The 22240-nt window shown below is 42.7% G+C and overlaps 1 protein-coding gene across 3 annotated transcripts in view; it reads right to left on the bottom strand.

Moving 5' to 3' along the window:
- Nucleotides 1-934: 934 nt before the first annotated feature.
- MAP3K9 (mitogen-activated protein kinase kinase kinase 9) overlaps nt 935-22240 on the bottom strand; it is a 128044-nt gene continuing 106738 nt past the window's right edge. Inside the window, exons 7-12 of one of the 3 annotated variants that reach the window (XM_043982198.1) lie at nt 17232-17354; nt 14798-14951; nt 12838-12906; nt 11149-11264; nt 6477-7280; nt 935-5563 (exon numbers count right to left, since the gene is read on the bottom strand). In XM_043982198.1, the coding sequence (XP_043838133.1) occupies nt 5079-5563; nt 6477-7280; nt 11149-11264; nt 12838-12906; nt 14798-14951; nt 17232-17354 (1751 nt within the window). In that variant the 3' untranslated portion in view covers nt 935-5078. The remainder of the gene's footprint in view (nt 5564-6476; nt 7281-11148; nt 11265-12837; nt 12907-14797; nt 14952-17231; nt 17355-22240) is intronic. The other 2 variants (XM_043982199.1, XM_043982200.1) reach the window with 2 other exon arrangements.

The raw sequence follows: 22240 nt of genomic DNA, 5'->3' as shown, positions 1-22240 counted from the left end.
AGGAAGACATCAGATCTCTGAATCTCTGAATCGACTTTGTGTGTGTGTGTGGGGGGCAGTTGGGGTTAAGTGATTTGCCCAGGGTCACACAACTAGTAATTGTTAAGTGTCTGAGGCCAAATTTGAACTCAGGTCCTCCTGAATTCAGGGCCGATGCTCTATCCACTGTGCCACCTAGCTGCCCCAGTCTGAATAGACTTTTGTTGTTGTTGTTGTTGTTGTTTTTGGTGAGGCAGTTGGGGTTAAGTGACTTGCCCAGGGTCACACAGCTAGTAAGTGTTAAGTGTTGGAGGCCGGATTTGAACTCAGGTACTCCTGAATCCAGGGTCGGTGCCTTATCCACTGCGCCATCTAGCTGCCCCCTGAATAGACTTTTAATCCCGTCTGCAATGTCTTCTCCATGTGATGGGCAAATAATATTCTTACATCTATGATAAGAGTAAGAAGGGACTTTACAGATGGGGGTGGCAGGTTGCCCAGTGAAAGAACAACTGTTACTGGTCATCTCTTTTCTCTCCATTAGTACAAGAGACCTGGACTTAACCCTTGGAGGCAAAACAAACTGGACAAAGTATCTATTAGTCCTTCCTTTTGAACATTGGGCTGTGTCCCTAAGACATAGTAGGTTAAAGAAAAAAAAGGACTTTGTGACAAATCAAAGAACTGTAGAGTTGGAAAGACCTCAGCCAGCCATCTAGTCCAATCCATTGGTGAAGAATCCCCAAGAATCCCCACTACAATAGACTTAAAAAGCAATCATATAGGGGGCAGCTAGGTGGGGGGGGTAGCTAGGGGGGGGCAGCTAGATGGGGGGGGGTAGCTAGGTGGCGCAGTGGATAAAGCACCAGCCCTGGATTCAGGAGTACCCGAGTTCAAATCTGGCCTCAGTCACTTGACACTTACTAGCTGTGTGACCCTGGGCAAGTCACTTAAACCCCACTGCCCCACCAAAAAAAAAAAAAAAAAGGCAATCATGCAGCCTCTCCTTGAATACCCTTCAAGGCAGCCCGTTCTACCTTTGTTGTTGTTGTTCAGTCATGTCCAACTCTTTGTGACCCCATTTGGGGTTTTCTTGGCAGAGATACTGGAGTGGTTTGCCATTTCCCCTTCTCCAGCTCATTTTCCAGATGAGGAAACTGAGGTGATCAAGGTGAAGTGACTTGCCCAGAATCACACAACTAGTAACTGTCTGGGGCCAGATTTGAACTGTTCTTCCTGCCTTTGGGCCCCTTGCTCTATTCACTGCCCCACCTAGCTGCCACTTTGGGTTAGTTCTAATTGTTGGGAAGTTTTTCCTGATAAGAATGGCATATGGTCTGACCCAAGCTAGGAAGGGAATTAAGGAGGTAGGTGGTGTGGCGAGGGAGGAGTGCTGGATCTGGAGGATCTGGGTTCAAATCCTGCCTCTACCACTCACTGCTTACATGATCTTGTGGTACATCTAAACCTCCCTAAGGCTGAGTTTCTTCATCTGTAAAATGAGGGGACTGGATTAAATGACCTCTTTAGTCCCTTTCAACAACACATCTGGGAAATGCTACAAAATCCCCTCCACCCAAATTTCTCTTTATGCCAAATCTGAATAGAATTCAAACTAGGACAAAAGAAAAATCAGGTTTCCAGAATCAAAAGGCCAACACTTCAAAAGTGACACCTTTTATTTCTTGCATTGCTAACAACCTCACCCCTAACTCCATTTCCTTCTCTGTTAAGACAAAGATGAGGATGATGACCAACCTCACTGATTATTGGTTGGGATGAATAAAGGATAATTTGTTTAAAAGCAGCTAAGCACTCTGTGAATATTCAAATATGCCTCAGCAGAGCTTGTGCCTGCTAATGACTCCCACTGGCTATATAATGAGTCCCTTCTTTTTATTTTTTTTTATTATTTTTTTTTAGGGCAATGAGGGTTAAGTGACTTGCCCAGGGTCACAAAGCTAGTAAGTGTCAAGTGTCTGAGGCCGGATTTTAACTCAGATCCTCCTGAATCCAGGGCCGGTGCTTTACCACTGAATGAGTCCCTTCTAATCAGTTTTTTTCCAGATATCTCTGAAAGGAATAAGATACAAATCAACCCAGAGCCAAGGGGATGAAAGATATGTTGTACAAATTTCCTCCCCTCCACACCTCGGCCAGTAATAAAGGAAGCTTCTTTCAGGAACTGGCTTCATTTCTCAACTGAAAATTAATCTCTTCCTGCCAAGGAGGCCCAAAGTGCTTGATCAATATTGTTTTGTGAGCACTCACACCCCATGCTTTGGGAGGAAGGCTGGTGATGTCTTTTCACAAGGGGCTAAGTGATTCAGCCAAGGTCACAAGGTAAGTAAGCATTAGAATAAAGAATAGCCTGAAAGTTTATCTCCTCCTATTCCTCCAGGGTGGGAGTCTACATATGACAGATGCCTTTCATCATTTCTTTTTTGCTTGCCTACCCAGATGTGAACACCTCTCCCTTTCCACTAGCAAACACATCCTACTCAAGGAAATTTTTAAACTTTTTTAAAAAATCAGTTATTTCTCATTGGACACTTCAGGGCCTGCAATTGAACCTCACATAAAGGAGGGAGTTGAAAGAGGGCCTTGGGGGTGAAAAATACCTACAATGAAAAAAAAACTATCCTTCAAAGCTATTTGAGTAGAATTACAAGGTAGTATGAAAGGCAACTGTGATGCCCAGCAGCTGGCAGGCCTCTCAAGGAAGTAGATGAGAACTGCATCTGAGTCAGTGATATGAGCAGAAACCTTAGGAAAGAAATATTTTCTGACACCACATTCCATGTGGTTTAACACATTGCATAGTGTTAAAGACGAAGGTCCCTAGGTAGCACTAGGGAAGGTCAGCTACTCTCAGTGAAAGTAGTTTGACCCACAGCTTTGAGGTTAGCTCCTGCTCAGAACCTTGGAGAGCGAGCATGAAGCTAAAGGGTACTATCAACTATCAACTATCAACTGGCTTCTGACCCCATGTCCCCAGCAGAAGTCCTATCGCCTCTCTACCCCAGGGATGACAGGCCAAGGTGTGAAGATAATAATGACTCCTTCCACTGCTTTGCCATGTGCTGGCACGACGGGAAGAGGATGAGGTAGGGCAGAAGTCACCTGCCCCTGGTACAAAAGAGAAGCAGGGAGCTGGGTTCATTGGGCCGGAGGTAAAATGTCATTGTGGAAAATTCACTATCTTTATGGGACTAAAGCTGCACTCTCTGGGCCTGACCAAGAAGAAGCGTCACTCTCTGCTTTCCCCTTGTAGGAGGTTCTGTTCATCCCTGCAGAAAGGAAGGAATGTTATAGGAGACTGTGAACACCACCCCACCTACAGACTCAGGGATGTCTCAACAGAGGCCCAGTATACTGCTAGAAGTTACAGATGGATTTCACTCAGTTCATAACATGATGGAGAAACAGATTGGGAGAGGGGGAGAGGGTGGAGGAATAAACAGATGGAATAGACCTTAAGTTGAAGTTCATTATTCAAGTAAATAAATAAATTTCATAAATGTTAGAGCTGCTCTCAGTTTTTTCTTTCTTTCTTCATGTCAGGAAGATTGGGCAGCGCTTGAAAGAGCCTTGCTGCTCCCACCATAGTCCAAAGCCCAGTATGTCAAGAGGCCACAGTATATGGAGGAGAGACGGTCTGGGCAATTTTTATGTTGTGTACATGAGAAGCCCCCTATGCCTTTAGAGACCTTGTCATTGAGCTATTCTGAAGTCCCTTTTTTAGGGAGGTGTTTCACAAGCTCATTTTAGAGACATGGAGTGAACTGGAGTAAAGTGACTTGCTGAAAGGTATAAGGGTGTTTGCTTGAACTGAGAGTGACTCCAGAATCTTGATTCCCATTCCCCAGGGTTCACCACTGGATGCCACTCCTGCTAAAATTTATGAGAAAACCTCTTAGGATTTGAGTGATTTTTACTAGCCATACATGAAGGCTTGCAGTTACTGGTCCCTGGAGAAGAAAGAAGTGAAGAACAAGGGGAAAGGACAAAACAGAAAAATAGGGCCATCCCACAGAGAATACATAGAGCTGCCTGCCTGCTTTCACCAGGTCCTTCAGCACTGAGTTACATACAAGCAGCAAGAAATAGCAAGGGGCTTTTTGGTATCCCCAAAGCATCCAAATTGACCTAGCAAATGTAGTTGGCCAGAAGCAGGTAGTACAGCTCTGTATATACTCCATGGGGTGGTCCCATTAAATAAGAAAAGCACCTCTAGCACCTAAGGTGGCACCAAGGAAGGAGTCTCCCAAGAACATACCCATGGGCTAGGCAAGTGTTTTTCTTGAAATATGATTTGGCCACATACCCACCATGGGGAGGTCAGCGCCTTTACTATGCAATAGTCTCCACCCTTCACTGAATCTTGCTAAAAGAAGCCAGAACATAGACTCTTCACTACAATTCAACTATATTTCCCCATCCCTCTCCCCACCGGGTCCCATGGGGGTGGATCAGAGTGCCACCCCTAGGCTCAAATAAATAGATCAGGCAAGTAGAATGGTGGGGGGAGGGGAAGGTTGCTCCATCAAGTCTTTTGCCTTTATCATCCCACCCCAAGCTTTCCTGACAGCATGAGACACAGACAGCCTTAGGTCTCATAATGACTTTGAACTGGATTCAAGGACAAGGGTTGGGGTAGAGTAGCAAAAGAATATCCAACACTGGTATTTGTAACCACAGAACTCTGGGATGACCAAGAGACTCTGGGACAGACCCTGGGGCACACCCTACTTAACGGTGCTGGTTTGGCTGGGTTGCCACACCAAGGCCCAAGGGCAAGGAATACTGAAGAGACAGAAGGCCATTCACAGGCCTCCCCCTTCCCACACACAGGCACACTCAGAGCTGACAGGCTACATCAAGGGTGGTGGTTCTAAACAGGAGAGCTCACTGTTGGCTGGGGCCTTCAGAGCAGATGCCCTCCCCACCTCTTCTGTCTTCAAAGTGCATTATCAGTGCAAGAAGTAGGACCGGATCTTGGGGTGCTGCATGATGGGAGACACCCCCTAGCCAGGTACCCCCAGATCCTCTCTTCCCTTTTGCCCAGACTACTACCCCAACCCCAGATTCCTCTGATGCTAAGACCAAAACTCTTGCTGAACCTCATAGGGAGTGGATCTGTGTGTGTTTAGTTCAGATCTACACAGTGGAACAGTGCTGTCCTGGCTCTGTCCCTCTGCATCCAGGTCCAAAAGGGCCTGTTCAGCAGAAGGGGGATGCCCTGCCTGAAAGGGGAGCAAGGCGGGAAGCCCCGGACGCTCCTCCACAGTGCTACTGCTGCTTGCAAAGCAGGAGTCTAGGTTGCTGGGTGTCTCTGTGCTCGAGCTGTTGGCGGGGGAGGCGCTGCGGGCATGGCTGGGGGACACAAACCACCAGGGGTCCAGCCTCTGCCGGTTGGCAGAAGGGCGGGGCCGGGGAAGAAACTCTAGAGTCTTGGGTCTTTCCAGTGTGGAGTCCTGATGGGTGTTCCACCGCCTTGGCGTCGGGGGGAAGACCAGGTTGGGGTCTGGCAGGCGAGGTACCTCACCAGGATCTCGGCTGGGGCTCGGAGTTTTCAGCATCCCTGGACAAGGAAGAAAAAAACCCAACTAATTGAAGGGAAGGGTACCATGCATTGGGAGTCAACAGGGAAGGAGTACATAGGAAAGAGTATAAGGGGGCTTGGGAATGGAGGGTGTCAACCAGAAAAGATCTGGACAGTGACCCAAAAGTAATTCCAGCCGATGGCATGATTGTCAGCCCTTCTGCCTACTTGCTCAGTAACTAGAGCACTTGGGGTGACCAACAGGGGGTTGGAGGGAAAGAGGAAGGGTGATGTCAGAGGAAGGAGAGTGTCAGGATTCAGAAACTTAAAACATTGCTATGAGCATCAAGTGTTAGCAGATGGATCTCTATAAAGAGAAGGCAGAGGGGAGGCATAGAGAGATAGAAGCTGGTGACAGGTAATGTTTGGGGAGGATGTGCCTGAATGGGTGTGGATCTTTCTACCAAAAGGTCATCTGAGTCAACACAATAATGAGATGCAGAAGCCTAGCCCATGACAGGAAAATGGTCCTCGTAGTCATCGCAGGAAATTTTACTTCCTGAAAATGTATTTGAATTTTTAAACTCACGCTCCTCAAAACTCTGGCAACAGCCAGAAACTAGACTTAGATACATTCTGCCCAATGTATTCTACAAGCTATGATGATTTGAAGGCCCTATATGGGTCCTGTTTTTTATTTTTCTTAGGCCTCAGGAAATTTTATGCCAATCCAATACCCAAATTGGGAGATGTCCCTGGGACAGTGGGCAAGCTACGTCTAATTGGAGCAAGGGCAAATCAATGGATTTCCCTAAGACCTCAGTTCCAGACCTTCTTTGACAATTGAATAGAAGTTCATCTTGGAAGAAGGGAAACTCTGTTCATTCACAAAGTACTCCATAGGAAAGAGGAAAAGGAGAGAGAAGGAGCGGGTGGTGGTGGTGAGGCTCACCTGCACCTGGTGTGGCATTCAGCCCATTGCTCGATGGGCTGCCATTGGCCAGGGGAGCCACCGGCTTAAGCGCTCCATCAGAAGGAGTTCGCCGGTGACCAGTAGGCTGTGTGGGAGCAGAGAGGGTGACATGGGTGGGAGTCAAAGACTGGTTGGGGTTGCGCTTGAAACGCTCTACTTGGACATTGACTAGGGGGTTGTTGGTGCGAGCGGGCAGGGGAGCCGCCTCCACTGGACTGACTGGCATTTCATACACCACGATCTCATCGCTGTCTGATCGAAGGAGGGATCGAGTAGAGTTGCACTCGGAGATGGAGGACAAAGAGAGCAGTGTCAGAGAAGCTGAGGGGTCCCCCAGGAACAGCACTGGCTCCTCCTTCTTGAAGAGCTTGCGGGAAGGGGGGCTGGTACTCCGGCGGGGGCGGCTAGCCCTCTGGAAAAGGCCCTCACGCCTCTTCTTCTCCTCTCGGGGTGGCAGCTCTGCTTCTTCAGGGGGTAGCAGCTGGCACTTTCCTGCCTCCAACAGGTCAAACCCTAGGCCAGTAGCGGCCAGAACAGCCCCACAGCCCAGGAGAGCTACCTCACAGCGGCGATGCTGGGTTCCCCCTCGCTTGAGGCTGTTGGTGGGTGTTAACTGTGGGGTGCTGGTAGCTGAATTCACTGGGGTGGGCTCCTCATGGGCTCCATCAATGGGTGGGCTGTCCACCTCTTCATTTCGTGGAAATGGAATGCAGAGGTAAGACTGGTTGGAGGAATGGATTGTTCGGCTCTCCCCACTCCTCAGGCCTTCGATTTCTTCATCCTCTGGGGGTGGGGGTGGGGGTGATGGATGAAAGGCAAAAAAAAAAAATAAAGATCAAATCAACTGAGCTGGGAGCTTAACTCCCTCCCTCTCTCCTGGCTTAACAGAATGACAGTCAATGATACTCAAAAGAAACAAGGGGGAAAAGCCAATATAGTCTGCTGGTTGCCATAAGAAATAGATATTGGACCACTAGGGCTTTCTCCCTAATATGTTCCAGTGACTAATATGGGAAAATCACTATCCATCCCTCTTAGCACAACATCTTTCCCATCTCCCTAAAAATGGAGATCGGCCAACTCCTTACCTCTTTCCCTAGGGACTTTTTACATGAGCTAGAAAAAAAATAGCAGGTCACAGCAGGCCTAGGGATGGGAATCACCTGATGTCAGATTAATTTTATCTTTCAAGGACCCTTTCTTTTAATTTAAAAAACAACTTTTTTATTTTTAACAATTTTTTTTTCATTTTTTACCTTTTAATTTGACTTTTCAAGGTAAAGCTCTGAAAATATGTTTTGCCTTCTGTTAGAACCCCACCACAACACCCCAGAGATGGAGTCTCTTGGGGTGGGGAGAGCACTTTGGCTTTATGTTTGGTTTCCTCCTGCTGCCCTTGGGTGGGAGGAGAACCTTGGGAGTTTCCCATCAGCATCCTAGTGTCATCCCTCAACCCATCAGCAGTGTCTGGCAATAGTGTCTGAATTAAGAGCCACGGACATATGGGATGCAGATTCATGGATCTACAAAAAGCTAAGCAAATAAGCTATATTATGCCTGAAGGAACTTCTTAAACAATCCATGAAGGAGAGAAAAGGGTATCTAGCACTCAGGAGATCCGAGTTTCCCCTTCGAATTAGACTGTAAGCTCTTGAGGGCGGGGACTGCTTTTCTCTTTCTTATTGTATCCCTAATACTTGGTACAGTGCCTGGCCTATAGAAGGCCCTTAATAAATGTATATTGAATTGAAGTGAATGGAATTTGCCTCTCTCTTTGGCACTGTCCTATGGGAAGGGAATGCAGTTGGGATCTGGGTAGTGGATAGAGAGATAAAGTCAGGAAGAATACAAGCTCAAATCCCATCTCAGGTACTTGCTAATTATGTGAGCCTGGCCATTCAACCTCTCTGAGCCTCATTTTCTTCAACAACAAAAATTAATATAATAATAGTACTCAACTTGTAAAGATCAAATAGATAATGTTTGGAAAACAATTTGCATAATTTAAAACAGTGTAAATGTGATCTATATTGGGAAAATATTTATTATTTGTCTTTTACTAATATCATTTGAACCTAACTTTAAATTGTTTAAGCCAAAAGCTTACTGTAATGGTCAGGGTGACTTCAGAGATGCATCAGGGAAATGCTTAGATCCCACTTGGGTCTAGATGCCACTCAGTGCTTCTGTTTTGGATTCCCTAAATCTGAATGTTTATGCTTACATCGCAATCTACCTTAATTTGAGTGTTTATGCTTACTGGTACACATCTCAATGGACCTTTGCCTAGGAAGAGTCCTCTGGCATTTTTGTCTGAACCCTACATCATATCATATCATATCATATCAATCATATCATATATATCATATCACAACACAACATAATACAATATAACATCACATCACATCACAACCCATAACATAAACCAATCCAGAGATTGGACAGGGAGTCACAACTCCTTTTTGGCTCATTCTTCTCTACCAAATGACCAAATAAATTTCTTTCTAAAACAATTTTAGGTTTGGGTGTTCATTCCCATGACTAACATCTATCGTTATTGATATTGTTATACTAATCCAAGGAGCAGTTAGGTGAGACAGTGAATAGAGCAGATAAAATGTATAGAGGGGATTATGGAGGGATGACTACCTGAGTTCAAATTCGACCTCAGACACTTAATAGCTATGAGACCCTGGGCAAGTCACCTAACCCTTCTTACCTCAGTTTCCTCATCTGTAAAACGGATTGGAAGAAGAAATGGCAAACCACTGCAGTATCTCTGAAAACCCCAGATGGGGTCACGAAGAATAAGATATGGCTAAAATGATTGAACAACAAACAATACTAATCCAAAGTGATTGGGTTCAAATATCCCCAGTGATTAGAACCAGAAACGATCCAGCTAGAACAGTCCAGATGACCTGGATATAGTCTTTCACTACAAGAGAGTAGGGCAAGGGCCATTCCAGGTAGTAAGCATGTACCCTACTCTATGAGGGATACACTGGGACTCCACTAGCTTGAAGATATTTCAATAACAACAACAACAACAACAATAATAATAATAATGGCTAGCATTTATGCAAGACTTTAAGGTTTACAAAGCACTTTACATATATTATCTCACTGATTCCCCATAACAACCCTGGGAGATGGATGCTGTCATTATCCCCATTTTACAAATGAAGAAGCTGAGACAGAGGTTAAGTGACTTGCACAGGGTCAGGGGCATGAGTTAGGATTCAAACTCAGGTCTTCCCAACTCCGTGTACAGCATTCTGTCTACTGCACCATCTAGCTCTCTATGCTAATAGAAGAGTTGGGAAGGTTCTCTCATTTCTCATGCTTGAAACCTTGCTCACACGGTGCCCACAAATTAGTCCCCAAGGAGCCAGAGATCTTGTGTAGTCAATGGCCAAAGAAGTCCTATTAAATTAATATTGTCCTTAGATCGTTAAAATATGTACACACATGCATTCCTCAAATGCATTCCTAACATACCTCCTCATCAGAGCATCTCTTCAAGACTCCACTCAAGCACCATCTTCTGGATGAAGCCTTTGCTGATCTCCCCCCAACTACAAGTGCCCTCCCCAATAAATCCCCCTACATTTAACAACTTTGTATTTACTGGTATCGATTCTCTTAATATTTATTTTGTATATATTCATATACGTCCTTGTTGTCATCCTCATTAGAATGTGAGATTCTTTTGATAAGAGATCCTTTGATTTATTTTCATTGTGTTTATTATATTAATTTATTATAATCCTGAGGGCAGCTAGATGGCACAGTGGATAAAGGACTGGCCCTGGATTCAGGAGGACCTGAGTTCATATCTGACCTCAGACACTTGACACTTACTAGCTGTGTGACCCTGGGCAAGTCACTTAACCCTCACTGCCCCACAAAATAAAATAATTCTTTAAAAATTTATTATACTAGCTGTGTGACCCTGGGCAAGTCACTTAACCCCAATTGCCTCACTAAAAACAAAAACAAAAACAAAAACAAACAAAAATTTATCATAATTCTTACATAAATACTCGCTATTGGTAATTGATAGAATCACAGAGGTGAAAAAAACAGAGAGATTATTTAATATTACTCTCTGATTCTATACATGAGGCCTAGAATAGTGAAGGGACCTGCTCATTGTCACATAGTTTTACACCCTGTTCCATCACAGAGGTCCTAAATAGCTAGTAAGTTAGTAAACCTCAGCTTGAGGGAGCAGGTAGTAGCAACGATATGAAGTAAGTTGGGGAAGAGATAGCTTGCAGTTTGGGAATTAGATAAAAAAGAAAATAGCATAAAGAGGGAAGGAAAGAGTTGATTAGGCACGAAAAGTGTTTCCCTTTACTGAAATGCTTCCATACAGTTTGCCTTATAATAGTAAAGGGGTCTAGGAAGTGTGACCAGATGTTTCCCGAGGAATTAAGGAGAAGAAGATGGTTTAAGATGATTTTTTTCCCCTTTCTTCTCCTGAAAGTTGCATGAGGTATAAATTCCAAGTATCATTATTCCCACTTTACAGATAAGGAAACCGAGTCTTTGAGAAGTGACTTGCTAAGGGGCATACTTAGTCATGATCCAAAACATAATTTGAACACTGATTGCTTCTCAAGCATGAACCGGATGCTGCTCTTACCCATCTCGGCGAGGCTGGTAAACCCTGGAAGGGCAGGGTTTGTCCTCAGGCCTTTCCCCAAATTTGGAGCACTGTTCGACCACTGCTTGTATCCATCCACCAGGGATTTCAGACTGCTTAAAGGAAACAAGGGAAAGTATTACAACAGGTCATTCTCCCTTCCCTCCCCAGACTCCTCCCAGGCTATCCACCTGCCTTCCACCTGTGTGGCTAACCACACAGACTACTCAGTTCTGCTACTTCTGGGGGCCCTAAAGGCCAGGGATAGAATGCCAACAAGAACCCACTTATTCATCAGAGTGAAGTGAATCAGACACTATAGGACAAGAAAAGGCTAAAGAATTGTTTTACCTGCTCCTGTCACGAGCTATGGAAAGGTCTGCCCAAGAGCGTCAGCGTAACATTAAGGCAGGGGAGGCAAGGGAATGGCAGATGCAACAAGAAGATCTGGCCAACCCAAGTGCGCTTGCTCCCCTGGAGTATTTATTACTTGGGCCCATTTTAAGGTGGCCACTACCAATCCACAAAGAACCGAACCCAATAAGCCATCTCTGCTGAAATGTAAACTATAGGCAAGCCCCATGCAAATACAAGTTCCAGCAGGAGACAGCTCAGCAGAGGTGGGAGCACCCACCCCAGTTCACTCCAGCTGGTATAGTATTTTCCAGCCAAATTCATGGCATGCTTAGGTAGCTTTCAAAGCAATCAGCTTTAAAAAAATCAGCAAACCCGAAAAGGGCACTCTGAGCTGTATCATCACCCCAGTGCACTTTGGGACATTTACAAAGGTCAGAAATGACACTGTTCTCTTTTTAACCAGTACCCCCAGAACCCTTCCTCCAAGCTATTTCAAAGTCATTAAGCTTGTGGTGACATTTTAGTGACACTCTCAGGAAATGGGTCAGGTGCCCAAAAGGGCTCATCTCATTCAAGAGGGGCAAATCAGAGACCTGGCTGCAACTCCAAGCAGTCCACTAGACCACTTGGTTTAGGGGTTTTTGTTTGTTTATTTTCCCTACAGCAGAAAGATGGTAGAACTTGTCTGATACAACTGTTGTCATGGAGATATCAATAAGACTACATTCTCAGGGAAATGGTGGACCATTCCCACCATTCCTACTCTACTCTGGAATTCCAGCCCACTGAGAAGAGGGGAAAAACAGTTTTATCTTCTCCTGGATATCCCCCAGAATCCTACCCTAGGTAAACTGATGGGGTCTCCATTAAGATTCTGACCAGCTAAAAATTATTCTAGCTGTCACTTGTTATTATGAAAAAATAGTGCCAGGAGTGAACATGGTTGATTATGAACTTGCTACCTGATAACACTGTCTGGAATTTCCACAGGAAATGATATCATGACCTGCGCAGAACTCTCAGGGACAACCATATATCATTTCTCAAGGTCTAGGGGCATCTGGGATCCAACCAGAGCAAGAAAAAGGGTTGAAGAAAGCAAGGCTAAATCCAGATTAGTCTGGTGATTTTCCCAAGGTGCACTGTAGCACTACTTTAAACAAATAAACAAACCAACAAAACATAAATCAAAAAGTGAGCACAGCCCTGGGATGACTGAAGCTTTAATCCCTTAAGAACTGCTTAAGAACTGATGAAAAATAAGGAAAAGGATGTGGATGATGGGAGCAGATACCAATACAAAGGCATAGAAAGGGTGGAGCATAAACTCACCCCAAGTGAAAATGTGGAGATTCTGAGAGGGCACACAAACCATTAGTTCTCTCTCGCTTCTGAGGAGATCTTCAATGAATAAAGAGAATCAGCAACAACTATGTAGGACACACCCACATCAGTGACCCTCCCCCCCACACACACACACACGCGCGCACGCACACACACACACACACACACACACACACACACACACACACACCTGATGGTTGTACCATGGGGTTCTTGACAGTTCTGAGCTACACTATCATCTATTATTCATTAAGAAAAAACAACAATGCATCCATGCTGGCCACACAAGCTGAGAGGAAATTTTCCTGGGTCAGAACTTAGTCCTGGTTTTTAAAAGTATGATGTGGTACATAGAATAGTGTCCAGCACATGGCAACTGTTACTCAGGGCTCCTCCTTGAGCATCAGGAAGGAAGGAAGGGAAGGAAAGAAGGAAGGAAGGAAAGAAGGAAGGAAGGAAGGAAGGAAGGAAGGAAGGAAGGAAGGAAGGAAGGAAGGAAGGAAGGAAGGAAGGAAGGAAGGAAGGAAGGAAATAAACCTTTTTTAAGCACCAACTCTGTGCCAGGCATTCTGCTAAGAGCTTTACAAGTATTATCACATTGGATCTTCACAACAACCATGAGAGGTAGGTGTTATTATGATCCCCATCATAGAGTTGAGAAAACTGAGGCAAAAAGAGATTAAGTGACTTGCCCACAATCATAAGCTGTTAAGTGCCTGAATCAAGATTTGAACACAGGTCTTCCTGACTCCTGACCCAGCACTCTGTCCACTGTATTGGAGAGGGGAATTTCAAGGGCCAGAAAGAGAAGAAACATTTCAGTCAGTGAAGAACTGCAGTTTAGGCCTTCTGGGGTTCTTAGAATGGAGGTCCACAGACTCCTTGGGAGTCTTGTAGATAGATTTTGGTGGGGTTAGGAGATGTCTGCGAACTTGTCTTTTTTAATAGTTTGATAACTACATTTCAATATAATTGGCTTCCTTTGCAATCCTGTGTATTTTACTTTATGCATTTAAAAACATGATTCTGAGAAGAGGTCCATAGTTTGTCAGACTGTCAAAGGGATCCAGGATGCAGAGAAGGTTCAGAACCCCCTGGACTGGAGAACTGAGGACTGAAATAGATCCGGGTGACCTTGGAACCTCTTCTCAGCTCAAGGTAGTTCTCAAGGTGACTGGCTAAGTCATTTCATCTGTTTAGGCCTCAGGCTTCTCCTCTGTAAGATGAAGCCTCTCTCTTTAACCTGTGCCTTTCTCCTCCCCTTAACAGGATATGTTGGGCAGGAAAGACATGATACCTCCAAGACCTAGGTCAAGAGCTCAAACCCAAGGCAGATTTTCCATTTCCTGTCAAACAGAAAGCTTCAGCTTTTTTAAAGTGGGGACTATAGAGAACCCTAAAAGAAAACAATCAGGGGAGGGGGCAGCTAGGTGGTGCTGTGGATAGAGCACTGGCCCTGGATTCAGAAGGACCTGAGTTCAAATCTGGCTTCAGACACTTGACACTAGCTGTGTGATCCTGGGCAAGTCACTTAACCCCAATTGCCTCGCCAAAAAAAAAAAAAAAAGAAAGAAAAGAAAGAAAGCAATCGGGGAAACATCTCATACTCATAATTGTTTACTGATTCTCCCACTAAGACTTACTGTAGGATAATACTGAGTGTATTCTTCAGAGAAGAAGGTTAAGTCTGAGCCTTATCAATGTTAAGAAAGCTTTGTCGGGGCAGCTAGGTGGCGCAGTGGATAGAGCACCAGTCCTGGAGTCAGGAGTACCTGAATTCAAATCCGGCCTCAGACACTTAACACTTACTAGCTGTGTGACCCTGGGCAAGTCACTTAACCCCAATTGCCTTACTAAAAAAAAAAAAAAGAAAAAAAGAAAGCTTTGTTATAAAAAAAAAAAGAAGAAGAAGAAAGCGTTGTTATCATCACTAATAATTGGCTCTTACCCCTCATCTCCTGAGGCAATTTCCTTCTGCCCAAGTGTGCTTGGTCCCCACGTACGTCCCTTCTTCTTCAGGGTCCTCTTCTCTTCTTCCTCGCCTTCCTCCTTCTGGACAACTGAACTCCGACCCCAGGTTTTGCTGCTTTCACTAGGTGTCACTGAGAGCCACAGGAGAGATTTATCAGGTGAGATCTGGAAGCAAAGCTTCTTTCATATCCATCTCTTGTATCCCACACTTGGAGAATTCAGAGAAGAAAGAAGAGGGATGTCTGTGTAGCATGTTGAAAAATGCCTGGATTTGGAGTTAGAGGGCTCTGGGTTCAAAATCATGCCTCTATCATTTACCACCCTTATGATATTGGGCAAATCTTTTAACCACTCTTGGTTAACTACTTTTTTTGTTTTTTTGGTGAGGCAATTGGGGTTAAGTGACTTGCCCAGGGTCACACAGCTAGTAAGTATTAAGTGTCTAAGGCCGGATTTGAACTCAGGTACTCCTGAATCCAGGGCTGATGTTCTATCCACTGCACCATCTAGCTGCCCCTGGTTAACTACTTTTTGAAGGAGTAAGAGGCTATTCAATACAAGGCCTAAGACTTCTCCCATTAAAGACTCTTCTTAGACTGGTGACACATTGAAGTCACATTTGAATGCAGTTTCCTCATGAAGATGGACAAGATGATACCCGAGGTCCTTTTCAGCTTTAACTCTGGGATTCTATGATCTAATTGAATACCTATCCCATTGCTAAACCTGTCAGGAAAATAGCTGAACTGTGAGTTAGTCCTTGACTATAAAGAGAACCCCAAATTATACTCAAACTTGTTTTTAATTCTCACAATTATCAATCAAAACTGAAGCTAAATCTGACCAGACATGGTCAGATTATGAGACTTAAGACTTTGGTGGATTAGTTCTACAGGTTGGAAGGTGGAGGTAGGGGCAGGGGAAGGGGTAGTATGGAACAAAGGTTAGTATAAAGTAAGAACTAGGAAGAAAAGAACCTTAGGGTTTCTTAATGGAGATATTTTTGGAGTTTTTATATTTTTATTAATCCTTCCTACAAAAGACTGACCTCCTTTTCTTTCATTCTGCCTCAAATATTTTTAAAAGGAATAGGAATCGGGCAGCTAGGTGGTGCAGTGGATAGATCACCGCCCTGGATTCAGGAGGACCTGAGTTCAAATCCGGCCTCAGACACTTAACACTTACTAGCTGTGTGACCCTGGGCAAGTCACTTAACCCCGACTGCCTCACAAAAAAAAAAAAAAAGGAATAGGAATCAAAGGCTTTTTCTCCTTTCTTATTGCAGACCTCTGTTATCTTGCATGATGATAAACATGATTTCCATTGATGCCTTATGGGAAGAATGGAAAAGCAATCATGAGATCATAGAAATTAGAATAGGAAGAGTTCTCATATATCAGGTTCTTTAACTTCTTTACCTAACAGAAAAAGGAACTATACCCAGAGACGTTAAATGACTAAGGTCTCACAAGGAGGATCTTTTTGGTCATTTTTCAGTCATGTCTGACTCTTCATGACCCCATTTGGGGTTGCCATTTCCATCTCTGGTTCATTTTACGGATAAGAAAACTAAGGAAAACAGGGTTAAGTGACTTGCCCAGGGTCACGCAGCTAGTCAATATCTGAGGCCAGCTTTGAACTCAGGTCTTCCTGACTCTTAGGCATAGTGCTCTATCACAGAGCCACTTCAATAGAATATAAACTTCTTGGAAAGCAAGAAGTCTCATTTTTGTCTTGGTATTTCCAGTAAGTAGCACAGTGCTTTGAACATAATAAGGGTTGAAAATATTGTTTGCTGAATTGAATTGAAGGTTTACCAGAGGCACTTGGGGACACAAGGCAATACCAGGAGAAAAAAGGAACAGAGGCTATAGGAAACAAAACAAACTAAGGGGGGCATCCTTAGTACTGTACTGTATGGGTTTGAAATTCAGAAAAAAAACTTACCTCTCTGATTAGCATGTATGGGGAAAAGGGATTGGCAGACTAGACGAGAGAGGACTCAGTGTTCCCTGGGCAAGGAAAATATAGCTTCAATATGTTCCCAGTCTAAGAGTCCATTGTGGCACAAGTCTTAGTTCTTATATCAGATAGCCATTCACCATTTACAAATAAATGAGCCTCAAAGATATTTTTGGTTCCTACTTCTCTTTGACAATTATTTAAGCAAAAAGTGAAAAATGGAGGAAGTAGTGATGGTGATAATGGAAGATGGCTGGTGTGTGTGTGTGTGTGTGTGTGTGTGTGTGTGTGTGTGTATTTATGGTAGAAGGGCTTGTGGATTATTGGAGGCATGAATAGACAAATGGCTAAACCAGTGAATGACAAGACAGCTCCCCTCCCCTCCCCAATCAAATGTATCATGGAAACTTCACAAGAACATCATTGCCCACCCCATGTAGGCATCTTACACTGAATGGCTCTGAGTCGGGGAATGATGGTGGGACTTGCTGGAGGACTGGAGCCACTACTGATCAAACTCTTCCTTTTGTCCATGGTTGGAGATGCCTGCACAGTGAATTTATGCTGGAAATCTAGTTAGAGATGACATATACAAAAAAATTCATTTATCAAGAAGATTATTCTGTAATCAAATAATCCAAACAAGAGAAAAAGGAAAATTCATTTTTGGATTGGATTTCATTAGGTGAACCTTTATTTCCAATTTAGATAAGCATCTTGGCACCAGCAGCATATGAAAAAGTATCATATTTCTTATTTATTCTGGGAAAAGATCAACCAAAAGCTCAAAGTCCAACAGCTCAGCTCTAAACTTCTATTAGGAGAAGCAGAGGGAGCAAACCGACTGTGTTTCTACAGTTCATGCAGCTTGCAAGAATGAGCACTGTGTCCTTTAGTACAATCCTAACAGTGTGGAGAATGAATAACTTGGGGGATATGGGGCAGAGAGCATGAAGACAGGGACTGTCTGACAATTGTATTGACCTGGGAATGAATGATCCAACTTCTAACATTTTCTAAGGACAGTGTGCAAGACAATTCAAGAAATATCTATTAAACGTGTACTTGGTGCATATGACTATGGTGATAACTCAAAGACTTGATTCTTGGAGTACATTTTCTTTCAAGAAAGGCACTGTAGTTTTTGCCAAGGATAGAAATACATGAAACATCTCCTCAGGGATATCTTCCCTTATTTGTACTCACATCCTAAGGGGTGACTACCCCAGCTTCAAGATAACTTGTGAGTCTGCATTCCTCAAACTCATGAGCTCCTACCAGTGAGCTTTTTACTAGTCAGCCAATAGACACAATTAGTTAAAAGTGAAGGCATTCTAAGATTGTAAGAATGGTAACTACAAAATTAGCCTCATAAACCTCCGTTATACTTTCCCACGATTACAGATAGAGTCTGTTACAGTTCAAGTGCTCTCTAACGATTCTCACAGAGTCAGTATGGGAAGAGTGGACACACACTAATAGAGAGGCACACACTTAGGGAACATGTGACCAAAGCAACTCACATCTTTGGCACTTTAAGACTCCAATGTGCTTTCCTGTTGATGCCCCGAGCAAGTTATTCACCTGGGCTCCCTGAGCCTGTTCCTTTCTATAGCTTAACTCCTGATGGTCAGGACTGGATCACTTCTCACCTAATAAAGGTCACATTCCTTGGAGCTATTTCTTGTTGCCAATTGTCAGGCCTGCTTCCTATTGGATGTGATGTCTCCAACTAAATGAAGAGTTCTACCACAAGGTACCATGGCCACTGCAGAGATGATAGGAGGGAGAGATATAGCCTGTCCACCACCCTAACCCCTCAGAAACAAGGAACATTTTTCCCTCTCAATGGCTGACTTCTTCCCGAGCTCATTCTCTTGTCTGCTGCCAGGGATCACGCTCCTTGGAGCTGGTTCCTGCCTTGACTGAATCCTCAGAGGATGTCTTGCTTTTAAAGGTGCCACCAGGAACATGGCCAACCAATGGCTAATTGCCTCCTAGTCTTAGCAGTTTTTTGGGTGTTTTTTTGGGTTGTTTTTTTTTTTTTGGTGAGGCAATTGGGGTTAAGTGACTTGCCCAGGGTCACACAGCTAGTAAGTTTCAAGTGTCTGAGGCCAGATTTGAACTCAGGTCCTCCTGACTCCAGGGCCAGTGCTCTATCCACTGCGCCACCTGGCTGCCCCTAGTCTTAGGAGTTTTAATGGGAGAATTACTTCACATATAAAGGGGTGACAGACTATCGACATGACTTTGCACTTTGTTTATATCCTTCATACCTCATTGTCTCTATCACCTGATCCTTATTTTCTGTGATTTTATCACCTGGATTGGGGAAAAAAACCAGGAGTCTCTTGACCAACTCCCACCCAACTGTAGACAAGTAATACACAGGTCCTGTCTTTGAGAAGTTTATCATCTAATTGATTTCTCAAGGTTTAAAAATGAAAAAAATAGAAAAAAAATCAATTTTGTGTGTTGATATATCTTAGAAACAGACAGATGTGGTATATAAACATATCTATGTTGAGAGACAGTTGTGGTATGCCTATATGCAGTAAGGCTGATTTCTAACAAGCCACACAAGAAAATTAATCCCATTGCTTTATAGCAACAACCTCCAAATTGGTAGCTGAATGACCCTGGGCTACCATGACATGACCCCAGGGGGTATGTAATCAATCCACTGGTGGATAAGAAGATGGGTTACATCTTACTTTTCCCAAGATAGCCAATCATGGGGCTTATCTCCATTGCAACTACACCTAATCTTTTCCCATTACTATCAGTGTTCCCCAACTACATTGCTTCCCATTGATCATTCTCTCTCCTCTGTCATGTGTAAGTTATGACCTAGACCTAGCCCAGGAACCCACAGCAGCAGCTGCATAGATTTCATTAGGAAAAATCCTTCCTCCCAACATACTCATTCTCTGCCCCACCAGATTACCAAGTGGCTGGCTGCAGCAGATACCCCTCAAATGACAGATTCCAAGCAGTGACCCTTGAGAAAGAACTCTATGACCCTTTTTGTCTTGGGAGAGACTTAGTAGGCATAGATGGGTTGCAATCTGCATCACAAATGTCATGACATTATTTTTTCCTTCCTAATTTACACCTATTCCAAACCTCGTAAATGCTCCATCAAAATTCCAGTCACCCAGGTTTGTCAACTTAATGTCATCTTTACTTTCACTCACTCCACATATGCAATCAGTTGACAAATCTTTGTTGTATTACACGTCTAGCATTTGTCACCTCCTCCCTAGCTCTACAGCTAGCAGCCTTGTTCAAGCCCCAAAGGACTATTGGACTATTATAATGGCCTTTTAAGTGGTCTTCCTGCCTCAAGTCTATCACCACTCCAATCCATCCTTCACAAAGCTGCCAAAGTCAATTTCCCAAAATTCAGGTCTGATCATGTCAACACTCCATTTAATAAATTCTAGTGGTTCCCTATTTTCCCTAGGATAAAATATAAAACTCCTTTGTTTGCATATTTAAAGCCCCTCACAACCTGACTCCAACCTACCTTTCCCACGATATTATATATCACTCCCTTTCCTGCATTCTATAGTCTGAACAAACTGGCTTTCTCACTATTCCTTGCACCCACACAAGATCACAACTAAAATGTCCAAATATAAATAGGAAACTAAGATATGAGACAGCCCATTAGGCAGAACCATGTAAATAAAGAAGAATGGATTTATATGGAAAACTTTCAGCTAAAATAAAGAGATAATACACTTTTGCTTGTTGTTTTTGCAATATGTATGATGAATTAATTGCTCTACAAAGAGAGTCCTAACTCAAACAAGAGAGCTGTGATGTTCACTGGCTGTTATGACCTATTATTTGATCATCATATTGGGCACTTTTTAACAAAAAAAGGAATGAAAGAACAAAAACTAATTTACTTGTCTGACTCACTACACTGAGCAAGTTAACTGAATGCTTAATTACTAGTGAATAATTATTCTTTTACAAGTCAACTCTCTGCCCCAGTACAAAGGAATTTTTCAAAGATACCGAAGCATATTCAATCAAAATCAAGAGCAAAAATAAGTTTTGTGCCATTAATGAATAAAAATTTTAAATTAAAAAATACTTTATTTTTATTTCATCCCTTCTAGTTACTAATTTGCATGTTTTATAATATATGCAATGTTATTAAATTTAGTATTTTTATATGAATTATAAATAAACTTATATATCTCAGGAGTACATGCTCCAAAACTTTTTAATGACAGAGGTGGGTGCATGATCAAAACTTTTGAAGACCATTGCTTTATTGTAATACCACAAAATATATAGATGTGTATCCATATATATACATATACACATAAAGCATTACATGTGTGGTATCACACATATTGTAATGTTACATATAATACCATACAGACAAAAATATGTAAATATTTATATATGTGAGCATATATGGTATATAATGTATATGTTTCTGTGGTAATATAATGTACTGTGTATGCATATACATATACCCCTACATATATGTGCACAGCATAGATGGCCCAGTAGATAGAGTACTAGGCCTGGAGTCAGGGAAGACTCATCTTCCTGAGTTCAAATCCAGCCTCAGACACTCACTAGCTGTGTGACCCTGGGAAAGTCATTTTACTTTGTTTACCTCAGTTTCCTCATCTGTAAAATAAGCTGGAGAAGGAAATGGCAAACTATTCCAGTATCTTTGCCAAGAAAACCCCAAATGGGGTCACAAAGAGGAGGACACGACTGAAATGATCAAACAACAACAAAAAATATGTGAACATATATGCATATATTCATATGTACACTATGTGTATATATATACGTACCTACCAATATTTGCATGTATGGATACATACAAACTATTGTGTATATACATATGTATGCACATATATGCTACATGTGTGTATATTTGTATTGTGTTAAATGAAAATACTGGTCTTCAAATTTTCCATCACCCATTAAAAAAACATAGCACATATGCCTCATTATATGCATAAATCATATATAAATTACTATATGATATATATATCATAAAACACATGAAGATATATATGTATATAGATTTAGACTCATATGCACAACAATATATACTTACATATTTACCTGTGTATAAACATACATGTGTGCATATTAAGTATATGTACGTAAATTCACACTTCCATATGTATATCTAAACATTTCAATCAATGAATAAGTGTTTATTAAATACTATTAAGGACTAGACACTGTGGTAAGTGTTGAGGATACAAAGAAAAAGCAAAAACATTTGTCTGCCCTCAAGGAACTTATATTTTAATGGGAAGATAGCAACTATAAATAAGAAAGCAGAAGATAAAATACAGAATAAGTTAAAAATCTAAAGTCTATATCTAATCTTTCTATGTATATATGTATGACTACTGACAACTAGATTATAGATATAGGTTTTATCTATCTTTTTGTCTTTATCTTT

Source organism: Dromiciops gliroides, chromosome 2, assembly GCF_019393635.1.
Source record: "Dromiciops gliroides isolate mDroGli1 chromosome 2, mDroGli1.pri, whole genome shotgun sequence".
Classification (NCBI taxonomy): Eukaryota; Metazoa; Chordata; class Mammalia; order Microbiotheria; family Microbiotheriidae; genus Dromiciops; species Dromiciops gliroides.
Note: the sequence above shows the minus strand (reverse complement) of the source record. Positions and strands in the feature narration are given on the sequence as shown.